General features: G+C 44.5%; 1 protein-coding gene across 1 annotated transcript; it reads left to right on the forward strand.

Moving 5' to 3' along the window:
• The first annotated feature begins 102 nt into the window (after window positions 1-102).
• Window positions 103-9,681, forward strand: bmp4 (bone morphogenetic protein 4). The gene is made up of 4 exons (XM_062398075.1): window positions 103-235; window positions 4,277-4,399; window positions 5,007-5,371; window positions 7,583-9,681. Exons 3-4 carry the CDS (start codon window positions 5,014-5,016, stop codon window positions 8,434-8,436), a joined length of 1,212 nt encoding a protein of 403 aa, XP_062254059.1. The 5' UTR covers window positions 103-235; window positions 4,277-4,399; window positions 5,007-5,013; the 3' UTR covers window positions 8,437-9,681.
• Window positions 9,682-21,031: the final 11,350 nt, after the last annotated feature.

The raw sequence follows: 21,031 nt of genomic DNA on the forward strand, positions 1-21,031 counted from the left end.
GGAGGACGGATAGGAAAACCCCCGCCGCAGAGCCCGTGCGCCCCGGCCTCTCCACGCTCCGACCCCCGGGTCCGCTCCTGTGCGCTTGAAAAACGGATTAATGAGCCAAAAAGGCACCAAACTTCTCACTTGAGGCTCATTTTTCGGCGTTGCGCCTGGACGTGCCTGCTTTTCTCCACCTCGCCTTTTCGTTATCATTCACTCCGCTGGAGGATACCTGGACCTCTTACTGATGGTAAGCGCTCATCCTCCCCCCCACACACACCCCTACACACCCACACACATCAACGATCCAGACACCGGAGCTTTTAAATGGGAACCGAACCTGTTGAATAACGCGAGCAGGAGGAATCGCCGTTGACAGTTTGTTACTGGGCCACTGGGTTTGGTGTTTTTGGCGACTTCACCGAGAGCTGTATAAATATAGAATCTTACAATCCCATAATAATCTCACACTGACAGAGGGAGAGGGGTGAAGTGAAAGGAAGGATTCTTTTTAAGGGGGGGGGGGGGGGGGTGGAAATAGCGCAGCGATCCTGGTGGAGCTCGAACAGGTTAAAGCCTTTTGTGCCGGAGTGTTGAGAAGCAAGTGAGGTCATTTCCAAACCGAGCTTTTGGTTTCTCCGCGTTTGTTTTACTTTAAATAACTTTGAAATATGTCAACTGTGCAGATTTGAAAGTTTTCCTGAACTTTCCGCTGAGATTCTGGGTGTTTAACACCTGTGTCCGCCGCGCGTCATCCCGGTTGGTTTTACGCGTAACAAGTTAAAGACGGGGGAGATGGCACAGACCAGAATTTCAGCCTAGTCGTGAAAAAAAACAAAAACAATTAGTTATTTTAGTTTCTTTTAAATTTTGAAATTAAATCCCGCTTCTCAAACAGGTCAACAACAATTCATGCGTCACTGAAAAAAAGGCACAGTTCGGTCCAAGTATGACGAAGTCTGCACCAACGAGAAAAAAAAGAAGCATCCAGTGCCAACACATTACAGAGGTATAACGTTACAGTAGAGTTGAAACCGGTTGATAATTGGGAAGCGACAATGGAAAAGCAGGTCTCACATGTTTACACCTGCTCGTAACAAACGATTACGGAGTGAAATTGTGTCATTTCATCCCGTCGCGCAGCAGCAGCAGCACGGAGAACAGTTTGCGGCCTGCGGGCGCATGGCGTCTTTGGCACACACCTTTTACTTTTCAACTCACATTTCTCCTCCATCGTGCAGGGGAACGGGCTTATCACAGTTTGAATGGAATTGTATTTATTTATGAAATTAAAATAGGTATTTATTCAACTTTTTTCATTAATGTGCCTGGCAAAGAGTTGGCAACAATTTCCTTTTCAGGTTTCGGGAAAATATTGGATCAGGCGTTGACTTTTTGTTGATGAAGTCACCTGATATTTTCAGACTTCAGATTTTTTTAACACATAAAACCTCGAAGACAAATTAGCTGGAAGCATTTGAAGTAGATTTTTTCCTGGTTGTGTTTTAATTGCTCCTTGAATGAAAGTCGTAGAGCTGGTCATTTGTATCTGAGATGTTTTCTTTCACACAACACCACAGCTTAAACAAAAACCATTAACCTGCTCTCAGTGATCTCACTGACTGTGAATGTTCTTCCTGCTGAAGTGCTCACAGGGAGCTAATAAAACCCCAAACCTCTACTCAACAACAACACACATCGCAGGTCCCTGGTTTATTTCTTTCAACAGACATGAGGATATTGCACTTTGTTGGATCCTATTGAGTGAAGCCTTGGTTATTATTTAAACTCCTTTAACCTTCAGTCACAAGCCAGATATTGACAGGAAGACCATTCAAATGAATTTGTTAAAAGGGATAGTGTTTAAATTCTATCATTTCTTATTTAATTTATATGGATTGACTGTTGGAATCATAGATACACAATATTACAATGAATCGTAAACAATCTAAAGCAGCATTAGCCTTGATCTTAAAAAAACTCCCATGACTATAAACAGGTTGCTGAACTGATTTACTGTTGTTTTAATGATAACAAAAAATGAAAGAAAAGATTCAGGCCATAGATTTGGCTGTTCCAGCGGTAACCTGTTGCCCTCCCTCCTCTTCCTCCCTCCCTCTCATCTTCCCTCCCACCATCACTGTCAAATTCCTCATGAAACACATCTGAAGAGCCATGTGCAGAGTCTGATCACATTATCTGTGGTCAGGGAGGGAGAGAGAGGCCAAGGGGGACCGAGCAAAGCCAAGGGCAGTTGACTGCTGCGGCCTAATTGCTCCCCGGGCCTGCGTTTGTTTTTGGAAAAAGTTTCTGTCTGTCTGAATGTGAAACTTCGGACATTGTTGTGAAAAATCTTAAAGTAAATTTGTATTATTTGATCTCGCTGCAATGATGTGAATCCATACTTCTGTGGTGGAAAACGCATTGAGTTTTTTTTTTTTATCCCAATCACCCCTGGTGGAAACACGCCACTCGAACATGAACGTGATAACTTTTCCCAGAGTTGAAAGTCGCTCCCCGCCTGCCTCGCATTTTTCTTTCATCATCATCGCACCACTTTTGAGTGTCTGTCCGTTTCAGCCCGCAGCTTTGTCAGTGGCTGGTTACAGTTACAAGATGTTCTGTATGGTCAGTGTTTTTGAGTACTATGAATCCCTGTAATCATGGGAGAGGCCCTCTCTGGACAATGAACATTTGTTGTCAGAGATGTGCACTCACACACATTCACTCTCTCTCTCTCTCACACTCACACACACACACACATTACCCCCCCTCCACCCCTTGGGTAATAGAGCTGATCATGTTCTGAACCCTCCTCTCTCTCTCTCTCTCTTTGCCACAGTTCTCACAAACATGCAAGCGGTGGCACCCACTTGTGCGTGAATACAGACAGCCGCGCATGCACGTCGTTTAGCTCATGCACACACGCACCGCACTTCACCTTCCCCTCGCACACACTGGGATCTAGTGTCATGACCGCGGAGGAAGAAAAGGGGGTGGGGGGGTCAATCGGAGGTCAAAGTCTAATGCAGTTAGGGAAAATGTCCTTGATTGCGTGTACAGTGAGCCGTGCAGGGGCCGAGATAATCACAAAGATACGGAGCCCGACATTACCCGTGCACACTCAAATACACAAAACGTATATTAAACACACTCACACACACATGCGCACACAGTGTTAATGTGCATCCTCACTGTGTAGTAATGCTTGGTCGCTCTCCAGCAGGAACAGGCGCCAAGCGATGACCAAAGCCCGGCATCGTTCCAGAGTTAAAATGTCTGCTCCGTGGTGCCGATGTTGTGGTGGTAGTGACTGGTGTCAGAAATTCGGTAATTTTATTAGTGTGAGTCAGCAGCGTTTAACACGTTTAAATGACGTGTAGAGGAATTGAATCATTGCAGCCACACTGCAGCGCTTGTTAAATTCGAGAGAGGAGCAGAATGGGGAGCTGTTAAAGTCGTTGAATGATCTTTTTAGTTTATGCAGAATGATTTTTTTTAGATTTTATTTGGAGATGCTGCTCCTCGAAAAACCCAGCGTGTTTTTCTTCTGGTGCTTAAACCTGGATGTTGTGGCTTCATTAGAGACACATTTCCCTCTTGCAACACGCCGCGCATACTCCAGCGCTGAGGGTTCGACTCTCCCACTGATGACAGTGGTGTCAAAGAGCAGGAGGCCTGTCATCAGCGTCACTACAACCTGTTTGATCCCTCGAGTGGGGCAGCGTTACCAGGAGATGAGGCCCCTTTCGAGATGCATCTATTTAAACGGGAGAAAAAGGCTGATCTCATTTGTTTTGGACGGATGAAGGTTTGGTGAGTTCACTTGGAGTCGGGGTTCTTGAACGCTCGACCACCCTCATGTTTTGGGTATGGATTTTTACCACTCCTGATCAAAGTGGTGTTATCAGCTCTTTGGTCTTTGTGTGTGAACATGAGAGGGTTGCTTCAGGGATTTTTTTTCTCAGTTGAATCCGGCTGTTATCAGTTGTTTTTCTTCTGTCTCTCTCTCATTGAAGGTTTCTTCTTACTTTCTGAACTAGTCGAGGTGTGTTTTGTGGAGGCGTTGGGGATCTGCTCTCTGTGTTGTGGCACATACCTCCTTACATTCCAGTCACAGTAAATAGCTAGCTTAGCCCATGAGCCAAAATGATAAGCTTTAAAGAGACGCCGGGTCTCTCTCTTGCCCACTTAAACACACACTGACATAAACATGCATTTCTCTGACTTCTCGCCTGAAGTGTTAGCCGTTGCCTTTCGCCTCATGTATGTTTTCGTCTTTGTCTTTCAGGAACAGGGTCACTCCAACGTTCTCCTGCAGCCGCCCAAAACCACCTAACATTTCCTGGAAAAACGTGTCCATCGCCTGCTCCCAACAAACATGGACTGTTTTCCCATGCTTTATTTTCTGTCGGTAAGTAAGTGGACCTTTTCATTTCAATTTCAGTATCTCACGTTTTCCCGTCTCCCACTCTGTCCAACTAGTAATTGATTTGTGTGGCGTTCAACAGCACCTTAATAATATATACGCATGAGGAAGAGCTTTTTCAGTTAAATAGCCCGAGGTTTGCCCCATGGCTTGCTGGAGCAGACTGAGAGGGGACGAGGCTCCTTATCGAGCTAAGAATTTGCTCTGACCCCAGGGCTGCCGCTTTTATTTGTCTGATCACGGTGGAGGAGGGAGTAGATGGGGGGGGGGGGGGGGGGAGTGAATAGGAAGGGCTTAAATTCTAAAAAGTTGGGTTCTTGAACCGGCTGTCTACCTGTGAAGACAGTGGCCGATCTGATCAGGGACAGTTTAAACAAGGTAGACCATTAAACCATTAAAACCAGTCAGAGCTGCCTTCAGCCAGGACAGAGGGGGTGGCGTAGAAAGGGAGGAAAGGGTAAAAAAAAAAACAAATATTTTCTGTCAGTTTAAACCAAGGCCTTTCTCTCCTTTCCAGGTCCCTTGTTTTGTTTTCTTGCTCTTCCCAGCTCTCTCCTAATAATTCCCTGTGCCATCTGCTGTTCCCCCCCAGAGACATCATGATTCCTGGTAATCGAATGCTGATGGTCATTTTAATATGCCAAGTCCTGCTGGGAGAGAGCAACCATGCTAGTCTGATACCTGAAGAAGGGAAAAAGAAAGTACCGGGCCTGCAGGGTCGTTCGGCCTCTCAGAGCCATGAACTGCTGCGGGACTTCGAGGCCACGCTGCTGCACATGTTCGGCCTCAAGAGGCGGCCGCGGCCCAGCCGCTCCACCACGGTGCCCCGCTACCTGCTGGACCTCTACCGCCTGCAGTCGGGGGAGGCCGAGGAGGCTGGCGGGCATGACATTGCTTTTGAGTACCCAGAGAGGTCAGCCAGCCGGGCCAACACTGTGAGGGGCTTCCACCATGAAGGTAAGGAGAAACGAAAAGGAGGATGTTTGCATCAGGTGGTAGAAACATTTCACCAGAGTCAAGGTCACAGTTTCTAGGCATTATAATTCTACTAGCATTATATTTCATCAGCATGGTTCACAACTGGTAAGTTTTCAGGATTAAACAAACATTTCCTACATCCCTTGAATCACGAGGCAGCTCCACCCATCGCACCATAACCAAGGAATCTGAGGATGTGGTCACCGAACACTGTATAAAGAGGGGCAACAAAAATCTGCCAGACAAGCTCTCAAGAGCCTCATTTGACAAAACTCTGTGTGTTTGGTTAGAAGCTGAAAGAAAAGCATGCCTCCGTATTACTGACTTGCACTTCTCACCCCACCCAACCGAACATGGCTTAAAAAAGCTGCAGTCTTGGCCTGGAGTTGGAGTGTGCTCCTCTCTCATGTCTCAAGTCTCCAGTTTATATGGAGGGCTCTTTTAGAGGGACCTTCCTCAACGTGCAATTATCTTTAATGCTACTCTTGCAGCCTTCTAAATAAAGCCCCTACTGCCAACAATGTGGGTGCTGAGAGCAGACGCTGCAGCTCTCGGGAGAGATGGAAAAACAGTCTCAGGAGCTGGTGCGATAGAAAGGCTGGAATGTTAGAAGGGTTTCTGTTTATTGTGACTTGGATCTGCTTAGTTTTAGCGACAGCTGCAGACGTTTCAATTGGGCCAGGAGAAACTCCAGGTGGACCGATCTGCTAAATCTACGTTGAGCTTGGAAAGCCAGACTGGAGCGCGTCGGGCAAACGCTTAAAAAAAAACCGCCGAAGGGAGAACCGGAGCTGAGAGTTAGAGAGTGACCTTGTGGCGTAGTGAACTGAGAGAACCGGGGGGGGCTCCAGAACATGTCCACCCTTAGGGGGAGTAGTGAGGAAGGAGGGATGAGTCAGCCTTAATGGGCCTTGTCAAACACACTGCTCGTGGCAACACACACCAACACGGCAACGTACCAAGGCAGGAGAGGAAGAAAGAGCCCCGCCGCTGGAGGAGGAACTTGTGCCTGTGATGCAATGTGTACGTGCATACATGCATGTGCGTGTGTGTTTGTGTGTGTGTGTGTGTGTGTGTGTGTGTGTGTGTGTTTTAGAATGTGTGTGTGTGTGCGTGTTCCGACTGCTCTCTGCAGGCATTTACCCTCCTTCTCCTCTGCTAAACTATGTTAATAATACGCTTTGAGGTCTTTTGAGTAGGAGTGCTTGCTTTCATGGGAGCACCATTGTGCGATAGTGTGATTCAGTTGGCCGATCTGTCCAAAACACGGTGAGGTATTACAGTCTGCAGCAGACGGACGCTTTTGGTGAGGAGAGATGTTTACAGGGACGGTAAAACATGCAACTACTAATTCAGGACTCCGCAGGAAAAGAGTATTTTTATTCTCTGGGTGTAACAGCAGACGTGTCCTGGTTTGTCAAAATCATGAATTAGAGCGATGAAGCACATGAGAAGGTTAACTCGTACAAAAACGTTTGAATCAGCCGAACCCCCCCCCCCCCCCCCCCCCCCCCCCTCTCCATGGGCTTGGGATAAATGAGATTCTACTGTATTGTCTGGCCCCTTAATGATTATTCACGATGAAAATGATAAATGTCTTAAGTGAACAAACTGCGGAGCTAATCAAAAACACAGCAGGTTTTAATAATGAGAACCACCTGGGTAAGATTAGAGCCTGGGTGTGAAATAACAGGGGTGGATTGAGCAGGAAAATGGTAGACACAACATTCCTTTCCCCAACAATGGTGATCTTGCCAGAAATCTGCAGACTGAGCGTGGAACAGGGAGCCTCCACTGTGTTTATACTGTAGCTGTGGTACGTTAATCACCACCCTTCTTGTAATGCGTGTTTCAGCAAAGTGCTCGGAGAAAGGCATTGAGAGAAGGGCTGGATAATCCGTGGAGATAGATAAGGAAGCGTGGACGCTGTGTATTTATATTGTTGAGTACTGCAGAGGCCGGGGAAAAGTACGTCCTTTTTGTGTTATATAGAAACGTCAAGGAAGTGTTAAATGTGAGGTTAGCACAGCTTAGAGCCGTGTTTAATGGTTTTATCTGCTGGATCTGTCAATGTTTAAAGTCTTAATGTGAAAGTTGTGAGTTTTCTTTTTTTTTTCATTGATATTACCAACACTGAACATTAGGCAATTATTCACTTGAGCTAACATTTCTCCTCCTCCTCATTTTCAGAGCACATGGAAAAGGTGCACGAGCAGGACCTTGGCGAGGCCACGCCCTTTCGCTTCATGTTCAACCTCAGCAGCATCCCGGAGGACGAGCTGCTCTCTTCCGCCGAACTCAGGCTCTACCGTCATCAGATTGACGAGGTCGTGGCTAACGCCCTCTCAGACGAGCAGGGGCTTCACCGGATAAACGTGTACGAGGTGCTGAAGCCCCCGCGGCCCGGGCAGCTCATCACGCAGCTCTTGGACACGCGGCTCGTGCGCCAGAACGCGTCGCAATGGGAGAGCTTCGACGTCAGCCCGGCCGTGCTGCGCTGGACTCGTGAGCGCCTCCCAAACTACGGGCTGGCTGTGGAGGTGCAGCACCTCAACCAAACGCCGCGTCACCAGGGCCGACACGTCCGCATCAGCCGCTCGCTACACCAGGAGCCCGGCGAGGACTGGGAGCAGCTGCGCCCCCTCCTGGTGACCTTTGGCCACGACGGGAAGGGTCACCCACTGACCCGCCGGACCAAGCGCAGCCCCAAGCAGCGGGGCCGCAAACGCAACCGCAACTGCCGGCGCCACGCGCTCTACGTGGACTTTAGCGACGTAGGCTGGAATGACTGGATAGTGGCGCCCCCTGGTTACCAGGCTTATTACTGCCACGGGGAATGCCCCTTTCCTCTGGCAGATCATCTGAACTCAACCAACCACGCCATTGTTCAGACACTGGTGAACTCTGTGAACAACAACATTCCCAAGGCCTGCTGCGTGCCAACAGAGCTCAGCGCCATCTCCATGCTCTACCTAGACGAACACGACAAGGTGGTCCTAAAAAACTATCAGGAAATGGTAGTGGAGGGCTGCGGCTGCCGCTAACACACAGACTATCTGCAACATGGACTTGGACTAGAGACTTGAAAAAAAAGCAACATGGACGCATCAGAAGGTCTTTACTCCAAAAAAAAAAAAGAAGTTCACTTGGACCCTTATTTATAACGTTTATGTTGAGGTGTATGTTTGTCTCACTTTTTTTTTTGTTTCTTTGACAATATGATCATATATTTTGACAAAATATATATATATATATATTTATATCTACATATTAAAAATAAATTGAGTCCTTATTTTAAACATAAAAAGCTGTACAACTTTTCATAATGTACATTAGATTGTATAAGTTTTTTTATTGAGAAAATAGTAAAAACAATCTAAAAAGTAAAGTTTATTTACTTGTAATATTTATTGCTTTCATATTATATACATTTTTGGAGAAAAAAAAATAAAAACATGACTTGCTTCCAATAATACATTCAGACCCAGCACAAGATACATGCTTTGTGTATTTGCCTAAATTAGAGCACTGTGTGAAATGGTCACTTTTTAAAGGAAACGTGGGAAATTATCTGAAATATGCACTGATTAATTTGAATCAAGACATATATGGGTGTGTGTAAACAAGGTGGCAGTAAAGTCCAGTTTTGGTTTCAACATGAATTTGGATTTAAATTCTACACCTTTATCTTAGTTATCTTTCGGCCTTTTAATGTGTTTCAATCAACTTTCATCTACAACACAAGATATTATTCACCATTTCTTCACCATTCCACGATTCACATTTCACCAAAGAAAGATGAATATTGGAAATTATCGCCCTGTGATGGATTTTCTCAGTTTTCGGTTACAGAAGCTGTCACAGAAAGGCAAGGCCATTTCAAAGCGTGTACCCCCTTTGGAGCGAAAGGCCTTATTGTTCTCATATTTCACTTTTATGTCAACCTGACTAACATGTGGTGGTTGGACACTTGCTAATCCAATTGCAGCCGGGGCGGGCTGTTGAGCCTGACTGTGGGAGAGTGACTCTATTGTTCTTGACGTCCCCCACATCGGGGGCATGATTGTGGCCGATGCGTCCTGCCCTGACACAAGACGGCTGAGTCCTCAGAAGAATCAAAGGTTAGACGCTCTGTCTCCTGCCTTTGTCTTCGGCGGCTCATGCCGGCAGAGCAAAGACGCCTGTCTCCAACCTGTGCCCCAACACACAATGGGCTTCTAAATCACTTATTTACAAGCTGACGGCTGGCCCAAATTATATGATAATGTTTGGAGAGAGCGACTACTTTGAACTGCTGAGGGGGGGGGGGGGGGGGGGGGGGGCATTGTTGTTCTGCAGAGGGTGCCCTGTACATCATCGTGTCTCAGGGGTAAACCTCTGGGACGTTATTAAAATATAAACAAATCAAAATATGATCACAATTAAAAAAAAAATGTAATCCTCTAGTTTTTAAGCATGAACACAACTTTTAAACCCAAATTGGTGTTTTTCAAAGGATTTTCTTTTTAAATGTTAAAGCTCAACTCCAAAGATATTTAAGTTGTACATTGTCTCAAATAAATTATGAATGACAAGTTGATTTCCTAAATGCGAAGGTCAGGTTTTCTGCAGGAGCATGTGCGGCCCCCTCAGGCCGCCTGATGGCCGCCGGGCTTCCCTTTGATGCCCACTTATCAGCGTCAGAAATTAGAGAGAGGTGCTTCATAAGTAGAAGATGGAGAAGAATTTAATTTTGAAGTGGCTGAAGGCAGAGGAGGCAGGAAGAAATAGGCCTGTGTGTGTGTGTGGGGGGGGGGGGAGTCTTCTCAGCAGTTTCAACAGTTCAGCTGATCTTCCCCTCTGAACCGAGCTGAGATAACATCAGCCAGTTATGGTAATTGTACGATCACTATCCCACTGCCCTGCCGCACAAAGAAAGGACGCATGTTAATGAAAAGGCCCGGAGGAGGACGTTAGTTTAAGCCCAGCTTGTCCAGTGAGTGTCTTTCCATTTAACCACCGGCCCACGCTTCAAGACGAGCCCGGAGGAGGACAGCCTCCAATCCTCCACCCAGTGTCATCAGCCACGTGATTGTTTACCACTTCAGAACACAAATGTGTGTGTCTGTGAGGAGGGAGCAGGGAGGGAGGGGTGAGGGTGGGGGGGTCAATTACAGAATGGGTGCTTAAAAAACAGATTGAGGGCTTTGTCATGCCTATGTGACGTGCCACTCAGTCTCCTGTAAGTGCTCGTTCTCACGCAATTACAGGTGAGTCATTATGCGGCAGGTCTATTGACACTGCTCGACTAATTGACTGGGTGAAGTTCTTCAAAAAGCTTTTTATTTGGACGTTCCGCCGTAAAAGCCGAGTGTTTATAGACAGTAAACCTCTCCGCAGGAACAAAGGAAGATGAACCTCGCTTGCTTCGGCCGCGTGTGTGACTGGGAGCTGAAATCCTTCCCTCCTTTTATTATTTTTTAACCTCAGATGTGAGAGAGCTGAATGTATGTTTGTGTTTTGCATCTCAGGTTTTCAGGTAAGTCACGCGACACAAAAAATATCTCAGAAACACAAACATGCAAAAAAGTTTCAGTTGGGTTTAACTTATGCAGGTTTATCACCGCGGTTTGGATCTGAATTTACCGTTTTAGTCTATTAAATGTAAAAAAGTTCCTAAACTCATTTTAAAATGCCATAAAATAAAAATAAGCAACAATTACATTTAAGGGGCTGGAAAGAGCAAACGTTTGGATCATTTTCTTGCTCAAAACAATTTATAATCAGCATCGTTGCTTTAGAAGAGTTCTTGTGATCCACAAATTAATTACTGAACCAATTATTCCACTAATGAAGCGATAGTGGGGAATGCTTCTTTCTCTCTTTTGTCCCATACACAACAAAACATGATATTTATGACTCACACACTTCACACTATCACCACAAACTATCTCAGGCTGGGGTGTGTATAAGGAAACCAAGTTTAAAAAAAACATTTATAAAGCTTCACCCACAATGTTTTTTGGGATCATTTTGTATATACAATGCATTTGATTGAGTGGAATATAACTGTTTCAAATGTGCAGCCATCTGACAACATAACCCAAGAAGATATCTAAACTACAATGGCTGTCACATACCTCTGCAAAGGTCCAACAGTCGCCTTATGAAATGACATTTAAATCCAACAGAATCAGATTTTAATTAGGATCTGCACCAAATATAACACTCATAACTTTCATTATCCTTAAGATGCCAAGTTTCTTTCATCACGATCCATGAAATTGCTGAAAATGTCGCCATATTAAAGGAATTTAAAAAAAAAATCCTGGTTCTGCCCCCTGGTACAGATATGCACTTTAAATTTAACAGGTTCCGTCTTTGCCCATTTTCCATCCTTTTAAAGCTGAAAAGCAAGAAAACAAACAAACAAACTAGTCGACAGTGGAGAAGACGTAACCTCTCTGTTGGAGGAACAGCAGGAAAGAAGTGTAGTCTACTGAGACCTGCTGAATATTCTGCATTAATTATTATTCCAGCAGGCAATAATAAAAATACACAAGTTTTGAAATACACATAGAAGAAGCTCAAAAGTCCAGAAAGAGTAACTGAGGCCTCATCTCTGTAAACATGCATCACTTTTAAATTACTTGAACACCACAAAATAAAGTTCCATTCTCTTGTGTTTTATTGGGGTTCTGGCTGGAGTACGAGTGGTGAACCTCAGCAAATGAGACCAGAGCTCACTGCACGGTGAGAGGTCCATTCGTGGTGTGGAGGATCTGACCCCTGAGAGAAAAACAAAACGTCAGTATGTGTGTTCCCTCTCTTTGGTGGAGAATCGGCCGGGGCTATCGTGATGATAGCTCATGTCATTGCTGCTGGAGGTCAGGGCCTCTCGTTTCACTCTCCCACTCATTTACACACACACATTCTTTCTTATACTCCTTTTTTTGTTCAGGGTATATCATTTTTACACACACACACACATACACACAGGCCTGAAACCTTAGACCCTCCCCGCTGTCCATCTGTAAGGGTTATCTGTGTGACACCTCCTCTCAACCCGGCCTGTGACTCATCTCCACTCATCACACACACCTCTGCACTGGCACATGGCAGCCGGGACGCTGCACCGTGCGTTTAAGGGGATAAGGCTGTCATCGATGGAATACTTTGACCCCGTGTCAGTGGCACGGAACACACACATACACACACACTGTATACAGTGCAGGTAACAGTGCAGGAGTTAGCTTTGAGGGTTCAGACACAGGTGAACTCCACATAAAAACAAGTGCAAAGCTCATAATTGCTATTTTGGATCCTCGGACTATTTTGAAGCACAAAACCTCAAAAACTTGAATGTTTGAACCATTTTAAGGTCAGAAAATCAAAGTGGAGACAGATTCTAATTTGTGACCAGAGGGCAAATAGAACAGTTAGGTTAATAAATAACAATAGGCAAGAGAAAAAACATTTCTTCAAGGTTGTTTCTGTAAATTGTAGATTTAGTATGGAATCAAATTAGGACTTTTATCATTTTTTTTTAAACCCTGTTCTTATTACAGTTGTTTATGTTATTTAAATGACTAAATTCAATGGTATCAGCTGAAATTGAATATCTTTAGTTATTTTACTCTTTTCCAGAAGTTACTTTAACTTGGAATCTTTCCAATCAGGCTTAAAACCTCTTTAGTCTGGCATTTGATTAAGTATGCAAAGAGGTTATTTCATAGTATCTATATTTAAAATTATATTTTCCGTCGAGTACCTGTGTTTTCATCACATTTATCAATTTATTTTCTATATATCATTATCTTTTTTTTGTTTTTATTGTTATTCTATCTTTTAAAATCTATTTTATTTTATTTCATTGTCAGCATTGTTAATAGTTTTGTATTATTCTTGGCTCATCAGATGTGAAGCACCGAAAGCTGCTGTACACATAATGTATGACTGATTGATCGATGTCTGAAAACATCCAAACTAACATTTCCCTTTGAACTATAATGCAACTACACAGCCTTTAGGTTATTACTTGATAATAAATACTTTAATGTGCAGCCGTCCATTTCTTATTGATCAGACTTTGTTGCTGCTAACCTAAACAAGTGTGATTTTGAGTGACAGTTAGGGATTTGGTCATTCTCGCCCTGTGTGTGCTTTCTTTAACACACAGTGTAAGTCTGTGCGTTTGCCTTCACATGCACATTTAAGTACATGTGCACGGTCACAAATGTGCAGTTGCTCGCTGCGTTCAGGCCGTTAACACCCCTGGTGTCTGTCAGTGGTGTTAGAAGAAAAACAATGAAGGCCTCTCAAAGAAAGCTTAATAACAGTAATTGCTGCCTGAGTGATTAGAAAGAGTATCAGATATTTCCATCTTGACAACTGTTCCCAAACAAAGAGTCCAAGAATGGAGGGTCGGGGGCACAGGGTGTGTGAGTATGGAGTGGGGGGTTACTCGCTCACTCACTGTGTGATTAAACCCCCCACCCCCCCGACAGTCGTTTCTCTCACCAAGCCTTTCCGACTGGGAGAGGGATCGCAGTGGAAATTTCCACTTGTCGGCGAAACAACCTGCAGGTTTAAAATTTGGTGTCAAGTGCCACTGTCGCTGTGTGGACGGAATGCTTCTTTTGTGGGCGAGTCTCTGGTGTAATTTCGGGCAGGGCAGGGTGTCCCCGCAGTAGGCCTTTCTTCCTCGGGCCCTGTGCAGTTTCATTAGATACGGCTAATGAAAAGATGGCTGCTGGACGGCCCGGCCCCCTGATGCTCCTCTGGCCTGTATTTAGAGCCCCTGCCTCACATCTCCCACCGAACAGGTGTGCCGACACCAACTCCCTGAAAACACTTCTCTTCAACGGAGCTCAGATCCTTTTACAACATTGTTTTTATTATAAGGCAACGTTTTTTTACTACTGCTGAACTTTTTATTTTCTAAACACAAAGCAGGTGCGAACTTCTGATTCCTTTTAGTGCCGTTGCTTAATTGCTCCTCATATAGATACAAGGTCTGAAGCAATAACAAATAAAACATCTCGCGCCTTTTCCATCCAGATTGATTAATTATTTCCTGAGAAAATGGTGTAAAATGTTGCAAAATACTCTCTCACAACATTAAAAAAAGAAAATGTCCCGGAATCACCCCTAATTCGGATCCGCACCAAAGTTTATTGAGTTCTTCCCTAACTCATACCACATACCAAGGTTTGTGGAAATCTGTTGTTTTTGCGTAATCTTGCTTACAAACAAGCAAAAAAGAACAACCAACTAACAAAGTCAGGAGTGAAAACACAAGTTTGGGGGATGTAATAAAGTTTGTGGGTTTAGAATCAGCTCATCTAAAGTTTAAACACTTTTTCATGAGGCTGAATTCACAGAAATCAATCCACTCAAATGTACCAACTGGAGAATAAAAGGAAACATGTGGAAGCAGCCGTTTGATAAATCTGACTGTGCAATGCCCTGCAGGCAGTTTGTTTCCTGGCCTGTAGTAAAATAAAATGTGGCAAGATAAATGGCCACATTTTCTTTTTACACCCTTGTCTTTATTTACACATATGGCAGGAAATGAAAGACAGTGAGCGGAGCGAGTATCACTTAGTTCCTTTAACAGTCTCTGCTCTGAGGCTCCTGGCAAACGGAGACATTGTTAAAAGGCCTCCTGTAATTAGACAAAGCTGTTTGTGTACAACTGCTCAATCTCATTCTGCTGCTCCCTCCCCGATGAAAAAGCAATTTGTCTTTCAGCGCGATAATAGTTGATATACAGTTTGGTGTCGTCTGGTGACGGCTCATTGTTTTGCCCCGGGTTAGTTACAGAAGCGGTTGCGGCTACCGGCTGCGTCTCCCATTCAGGTGCATAAATATCCGAGAGGAGAGAGCTGGTGTTTGGCTGGAGAAGCGGCCGGAGTTAGATCTCAGTGTTTATTTGCTAACAGACTCCCTCTGTGTTCATACGCTGACCCTTTGTGCGGCTCCCTGAGAGGCAGGTGGATTGTGCCCCGGGCCTGCGGGCTACAGTTTGAAAGCAACAACGTGAAACCGGAGAAGTAACGCGACCCCGAGGCAATTAGGCCCACAATGAGGACGTTTTTTCGCATTCGCTTCTTTTGTGTCGCTAAATACTATTTAAGAGCGGATAAAAATGAGGAACCTTCCGTGCTTTGGCCGAGACGCTGAGGAGAATATATACGACCACGTGGCATAACGGACAGGTATAGATCCTCGAGCCTGAAATATGTCTGTTTGTCGTACGTTTGTCCATCGCACGCCTCTGCTTTGACCTCGTCCTACCCTGCAGGGAGGGGACTTGGACTGGAGGATGCAAAGTTAACGGGCTCCATTTTTTTGGGGGGGGTTTGGGGTTTGTCATTGCAAAGAAGGGGGAAAAAGGTGCAAGGCGGGCTGGAACAGAGAGACCCCCGCAGCTCCTACCCTCCTCCATCTCTCCCTCCTCCCCTTCCGTTGCTATATACCCTGCCCTGAATGGAGTGTGTCTACCGGATCTGCCCAGGATGAAATGTCATATCTTAGACTGATCCTTATCTCTTAATCGCTTCCTTTGTCTCCCATGATTCCCCAGACCCTCCCAGACTTCCCTCCTCGGACACGGCCCTTTGATGTGTCAGCCACAGTTAGGGACGCTGGGGGTGGGATATTTGTGGTGTGTGCATGCATGTGTGTGTGAGTGTGTGTGTGTCTGTGTGTTCAAAGTGGCCGTCTGGTTCTGCTCTGAGCTAACAAGGGCCTCAGAGGTTATCAAGATTCGACGGTGGAGGGGACCACTGGAATGGGTCGGTGTTGTTGTCTTAGGACGTGTCTCTCGTGGCTTTGCAGACTTATGTGCAAAGAAACAGTGTGTGTGTGTGTGTGTGTGAACGTTCTTGCGTATGCAAAAGTGTGCGTACGTGCTGCAGGGCAGGAGTAATGTGCAACGGTAACGAGTTCCTGTGTGTGTAATTATATATTTGTGTGTTTTGCATGACTGTACTAGGGGGGGTGATAATTCAGAGCTGATGACACATCTTAGCCCGCAAACTTTCTCTCAGGCGACGAGCAGATGTTTACACGGTTCACAGACAGTCGAATGTGAAACAAATGTTGGAAATGTCACAGAAAGAGTGAACACAGTATGAGAAACATCAAAACAGGAACACGGGGAAAACCAAATACTGAGGACCTGGGAAGGTTCTGTTGCAGGTTATTCCTGAAACCAATTTTGAGTTGGTTTCTACGATCCTGGATCTGTATAGAATCATGGACGACATACTACCTACCAAAAGTGAAGCCAAACACTCTTAATAACCCCCTAGTGGCCGGCTGCAGTATTGGTCAATAATCCCGCCTCCTCCATTTTATCAGATGGGGACATGGGACCAAACTATAGTCAAAGTATAGTTTCTGTCAAGTAGTTATTATCACACTGATGTCTGTTCAAGTGTTCATTTATCTTTACGAGGTTTGGTTTTCATTTATTATTTGATGCTTTAAAAATCTGGGTGTAATGTCAACGGGACTGTATCGCGATTGGAAACTGAGGCTCTACATCACAATCACCACTGCGCAGGCTGTGGCTCTAGATGATGGTTAAAGCCCAAAATGGCGGCACCTGCGTCTGGAAACAAGTTACAATAGGAGAAAGTGGAAACATGCCGTCCATCTATGGTCAGGATTCAATTGACACTTAAGCTCTGAACCTTTACCAAGGCCATGAGTTAATTTCCACAAAAATGTTCTGCAAAGCCTCTTGGCTACACAGAGGAAATTCACCTCGAGCAGATTACGTTAAAAAGTCACAAGATAAGCTACTTTCAACACTGAAAGGCCCCTGAAAACATACTGAGACAGGATCAGTATTGTTTTGTGCCATTGCGGTTGTTAGTCTTGAGCTAATGCCACTGCTGCTCCTCCTGTCAGACGCGTTGGCTGTGGCTCATTAACTTTCTACAGTTATTGTGGAGGATATTCTCTTTCAACAAGGGAGCAAGAATTTAAACTTGAGATAAAAAAGACAAAACATTGTTCATCTCCCCAAAGGGAAGAGTGTTGGTTTAATACTTTTTTTTGTCCTCGCTGCCCTGGTGGAAGTTTTTACATATATACGCAGCTTTAAATAATCCAACAGAAGACAAGCTAGAATGACCCGTGGCCTGATCTAAAGAACACAGCTCTTCAAGTTGACCTTGTAATCACTGTTCTCATGAAATCTCCATGTTCATTTAAAGTGACCTCTTAAGGCTTTTGGCAGAATGTAATTTCATTAATATTGAAGTACAGATATGATTTTGAAGGTCCCGATTGTAACATTGGAAAGAACATTGTGTAAAAAGGTCACAGGCACTATTTATTCTTCTTATAATTTGTGTGTGATCCTAAAAAAACGTTTTTTAAACAGAGAAGCTTTGCAATCAAACATAATTGTCAACAGAAATTGGATTGCAACACTACACTGCAATAGGTAGTTTATAGAGGAAAAGACAAGAGGGAACAGAGGCCTTAAGAAAGAGTGATGAGAGGAGATAATTGGAAAATGACTCATAATAGGACAGAAGGGCAAATACATTCAGCTTTAATTAAATAAATGAATAACTTGCAATTGAACTTACATCACTTGGATAATATGCCATTTAAAATCCTACTATCCCATATACACTAGTATAAACCACACAGTTTTGTGTTATATCTATTCTCTGTAAACTTGTGTGTGTATGTGTGTGCGCGTGTTATTTGTCTGTGAACATGTGTGTGTGAGATAGCAAGAGAGGAAAAGAAAAACAGGAAGAGCTTGTTTGAACAGGGTCATATCTTCCAGCAAATCTTCACACAGATATACAGTATATAGTCATGTCTTTGAACATGTGAGTGTGTGTGTGAGAGGAAGATGAATGTGTGTTTCCTGACACAGATCATTGTTGTCTAGTTGGCTCATTTTGCTGATCCGACCTCCGGAGGCTCTTTCTTTAGTCCCGGGAGGAATCTCGGGCTGAAGCCAGGGGGTGATGGGGGCACATTGTCTGCACCCTCTGGTGGCAGGATGCAACAGCACAACCTGCCCTGTGTGTGTGTGTGTGCGTGCGTCTATGCGTCAATCTGGAGACAGTAAAACAACTTGCTTCCTCAGGTGGGAGCCCAGCACTGTATATTGGTGTGGGGAGGCCACCCAGCATCACTCGCATATCTACGATAAAAGATCTGGGTTACGAGGGTAAGGGGTTTTTGTTTTGGCCAAAAGCAACACTGCACATTTTAGTGGACGAGCGGGAGCCTTCAACAGGTCCTGAGCCACCTGGACATAAAGGGCTATATGGTGGGATGGAACAATGTACATCTACTTCTACTTTGTCTACTTGAGTATATTTTACATGTATCTTTACCTAAATAGATGTATTTCTGGATCCTTTTCAGGTATTGGCAAACATCTGTACCATCCACTCTATTGTTACTATACATCGTCTTCCATGTTCACGTCACATGAGGGGAATGGCCTCACAACATCATCAATCTTGGTCTTTTGTCATCATTTTAATTTAGAAACCCTACCTTAAGTATAGTTAAGAAATAAGAGATACTGTAACATCATTAATAGCGAGAAACTGTCACCGAAACAACAAATCCATCAACATGTGGCAAGACAATTATTATTTTCATCTCGGATGCAGCCCGACTTTTTCTAATCCAAGATGGATTTTCAAATAACGGAGCAGCCCTGTATCCACCACCGGTGAATCTGTGTGTGTATTTGAACATCCAAGCCAGTGCAGAAAGAAAATAATCCAGTTCTTTCCCCCAGATTTAGGCCTAAGCATGAATAAACCCTGACACTCCCTCCTTCGCGAGTGATTGTCAAGAGGCTGTTTGTTGCTCTTGGCATGAACATACACAACTGTATACATTTAGCTGTGGACGCTGGGGCATTCAAGAGTGAGATCATTAACATATGGCAGCAAAGCCTGCAGCCATGTGCCCTAGGGGACGGCCCGGCTGTGTAAGTGAATACTGATTATATACTTCAGATATTATTACCTCTCCCTGTGTGGAAAAAACTTGTTCACTAAGCATTTGAACCAGAAACTAAGCTGGCGATAGGCAAGCAAACATATCATACAACATGCATTTGTATTATTAGGAGTTTTAGGGGAATAAGACCTCAGGCTCTATCTAGTAGACCAACATGTTGTTCTTCTATGTGTCTTGATTACAACCTGGTGACTCTTATTGATTTCAGACATGAATTAAAAAAATCTCCGTAAAATTGAGTCCGGACATATTCCAGAGTTCATTATTCACATATGAAGAAGACAGCAGTAAATTCTCTGGGTCAACTTCGGTAAAATGTCTGGAGCAACTGACTCAGACGTTTGCGTTCTCACAAAGAGCCCCGCTGGAAAGTTTCAAGAACATGTCCGGACTAGACCCTGTGGAGGAAAAAGGGTGAAACTGCTCAATAAAACATTTTAGCCAAAAATAGGAATGGAAGAGTCACACCAACAGAAACAGTCATGTTGACTTGGTAACGGGCAAACTCTCTGTGGAGGTGGTGTTAAATCTAGAATAGAAAGGACTGAGAATACGTTTTTTCTTATTATCCTGAAAAAGCCCAGGAAAAGGTAGAAGAAGAACAGCATCCTAATGAAGACCAGGCTATCCCTGAGAATGGTCTGTTCTATTGGACACAACGTTTCCAAGGCACTCGCATTAACTTGTCCTTTATGTTTGGGTACACGCTGCACATGTTGCCTGGGGTTCACACAAGTTCCTGCCACATGTTGGCAGCCTACCATCCGAGATACTTTAATAGTATGTAAGAGAAGTCAGAGAAAGCAGATGCTGGTTTTTGGGGGCGATGTGGTGAGTTTGCTCTGAAGGGGACAGGTACACCACATGGGGACGGGATGACAAAAGTGTAAAGACAGACACATGACGAGGGCACTCCGTTTGACTGGTCAACACATGTGTGTGTACATGTGTATATGTCTGCATGTGTGTTTGTGTGAGGCTCGCGGCCACAGCCGTGCCCGGAAAGGCTTGGAGCACAACCAGTCATTAGGAAGTCAGGCCGTCTGGAGTGCATTATGGGCTGGGTACTGTAACCCTTACAAGCACAGGCTGCTATCAAATCAGGGATGAGTGGAAGAAGGAGGGATTGAGAGACAGTGAGAGAGAGATTGGGGGGTAGTGGGGCTGATTATACCTGTATCCAATAATAGATATAAGTAACTGTCGCAGCTTCATAATAGTTAGATATATGCAGAAGTACACATTTTTACGAATAGCTGAAAACTGTTTGAATATCAGTTGTGGAAAACTGTCCGGTCAAACAAGATTAAGGGCATTTCCGTTGATTCAGACTAAACCAGAAGGTCTGAACGTCCGGACCAAACCAGGTGGGTATAAACGAGCCCAACTACATGCGCTAAGATTTGCATCTGTACAAGAAAACAATGGATGGACAGAAACCCAAGTAAAAGACAATGGAGAGCTGAGAAGCAGAGCATGGGACTGGATGTGTGGATAGATGTTTGGGATGTTGCTTGGACAAAACGATCATAAGACAGTTTCCAGGATGAATCAGTGCTTTGCTGACGTGCGCCACAGCTGAGGTTTTGACAACAGCTCTCAACAATTTGACAGGTTCTGGCGCTTTATGTAAAATTA

The sequence above is a fragment of the Platichthys flesus genome, chromosome 10, assembly GCF_949316205.1.
Source record: "Platichthys flesus chromosome 10, fPlaFle2.1, whole genome shotgun sequence".
In the NCBI taxonomy this organism is placed as follows: domain Eukaryota; kingdom Metazoa; phylum Chordata; class Actinopteri; order Pleuronectiformes; family Pleuronectidae; genus Platichthys; species Platichthys flesus.

Coding starts and splice junctions, on each gene's coding strand:
- bmp4 (XM_062398075.1), top strand. CDS start 5,014: ATGATTCCTGGTAATCGAATGCTGATGGTCATTTTAATATGCCAAGTC. Junction 5,372..7,582: donor GAGGGGCTTCCACCATGAAG/GTAAGGAGAAAC, acceptor CCTCATTTTCAG/AGCACATGGAAAAGGTGCAC.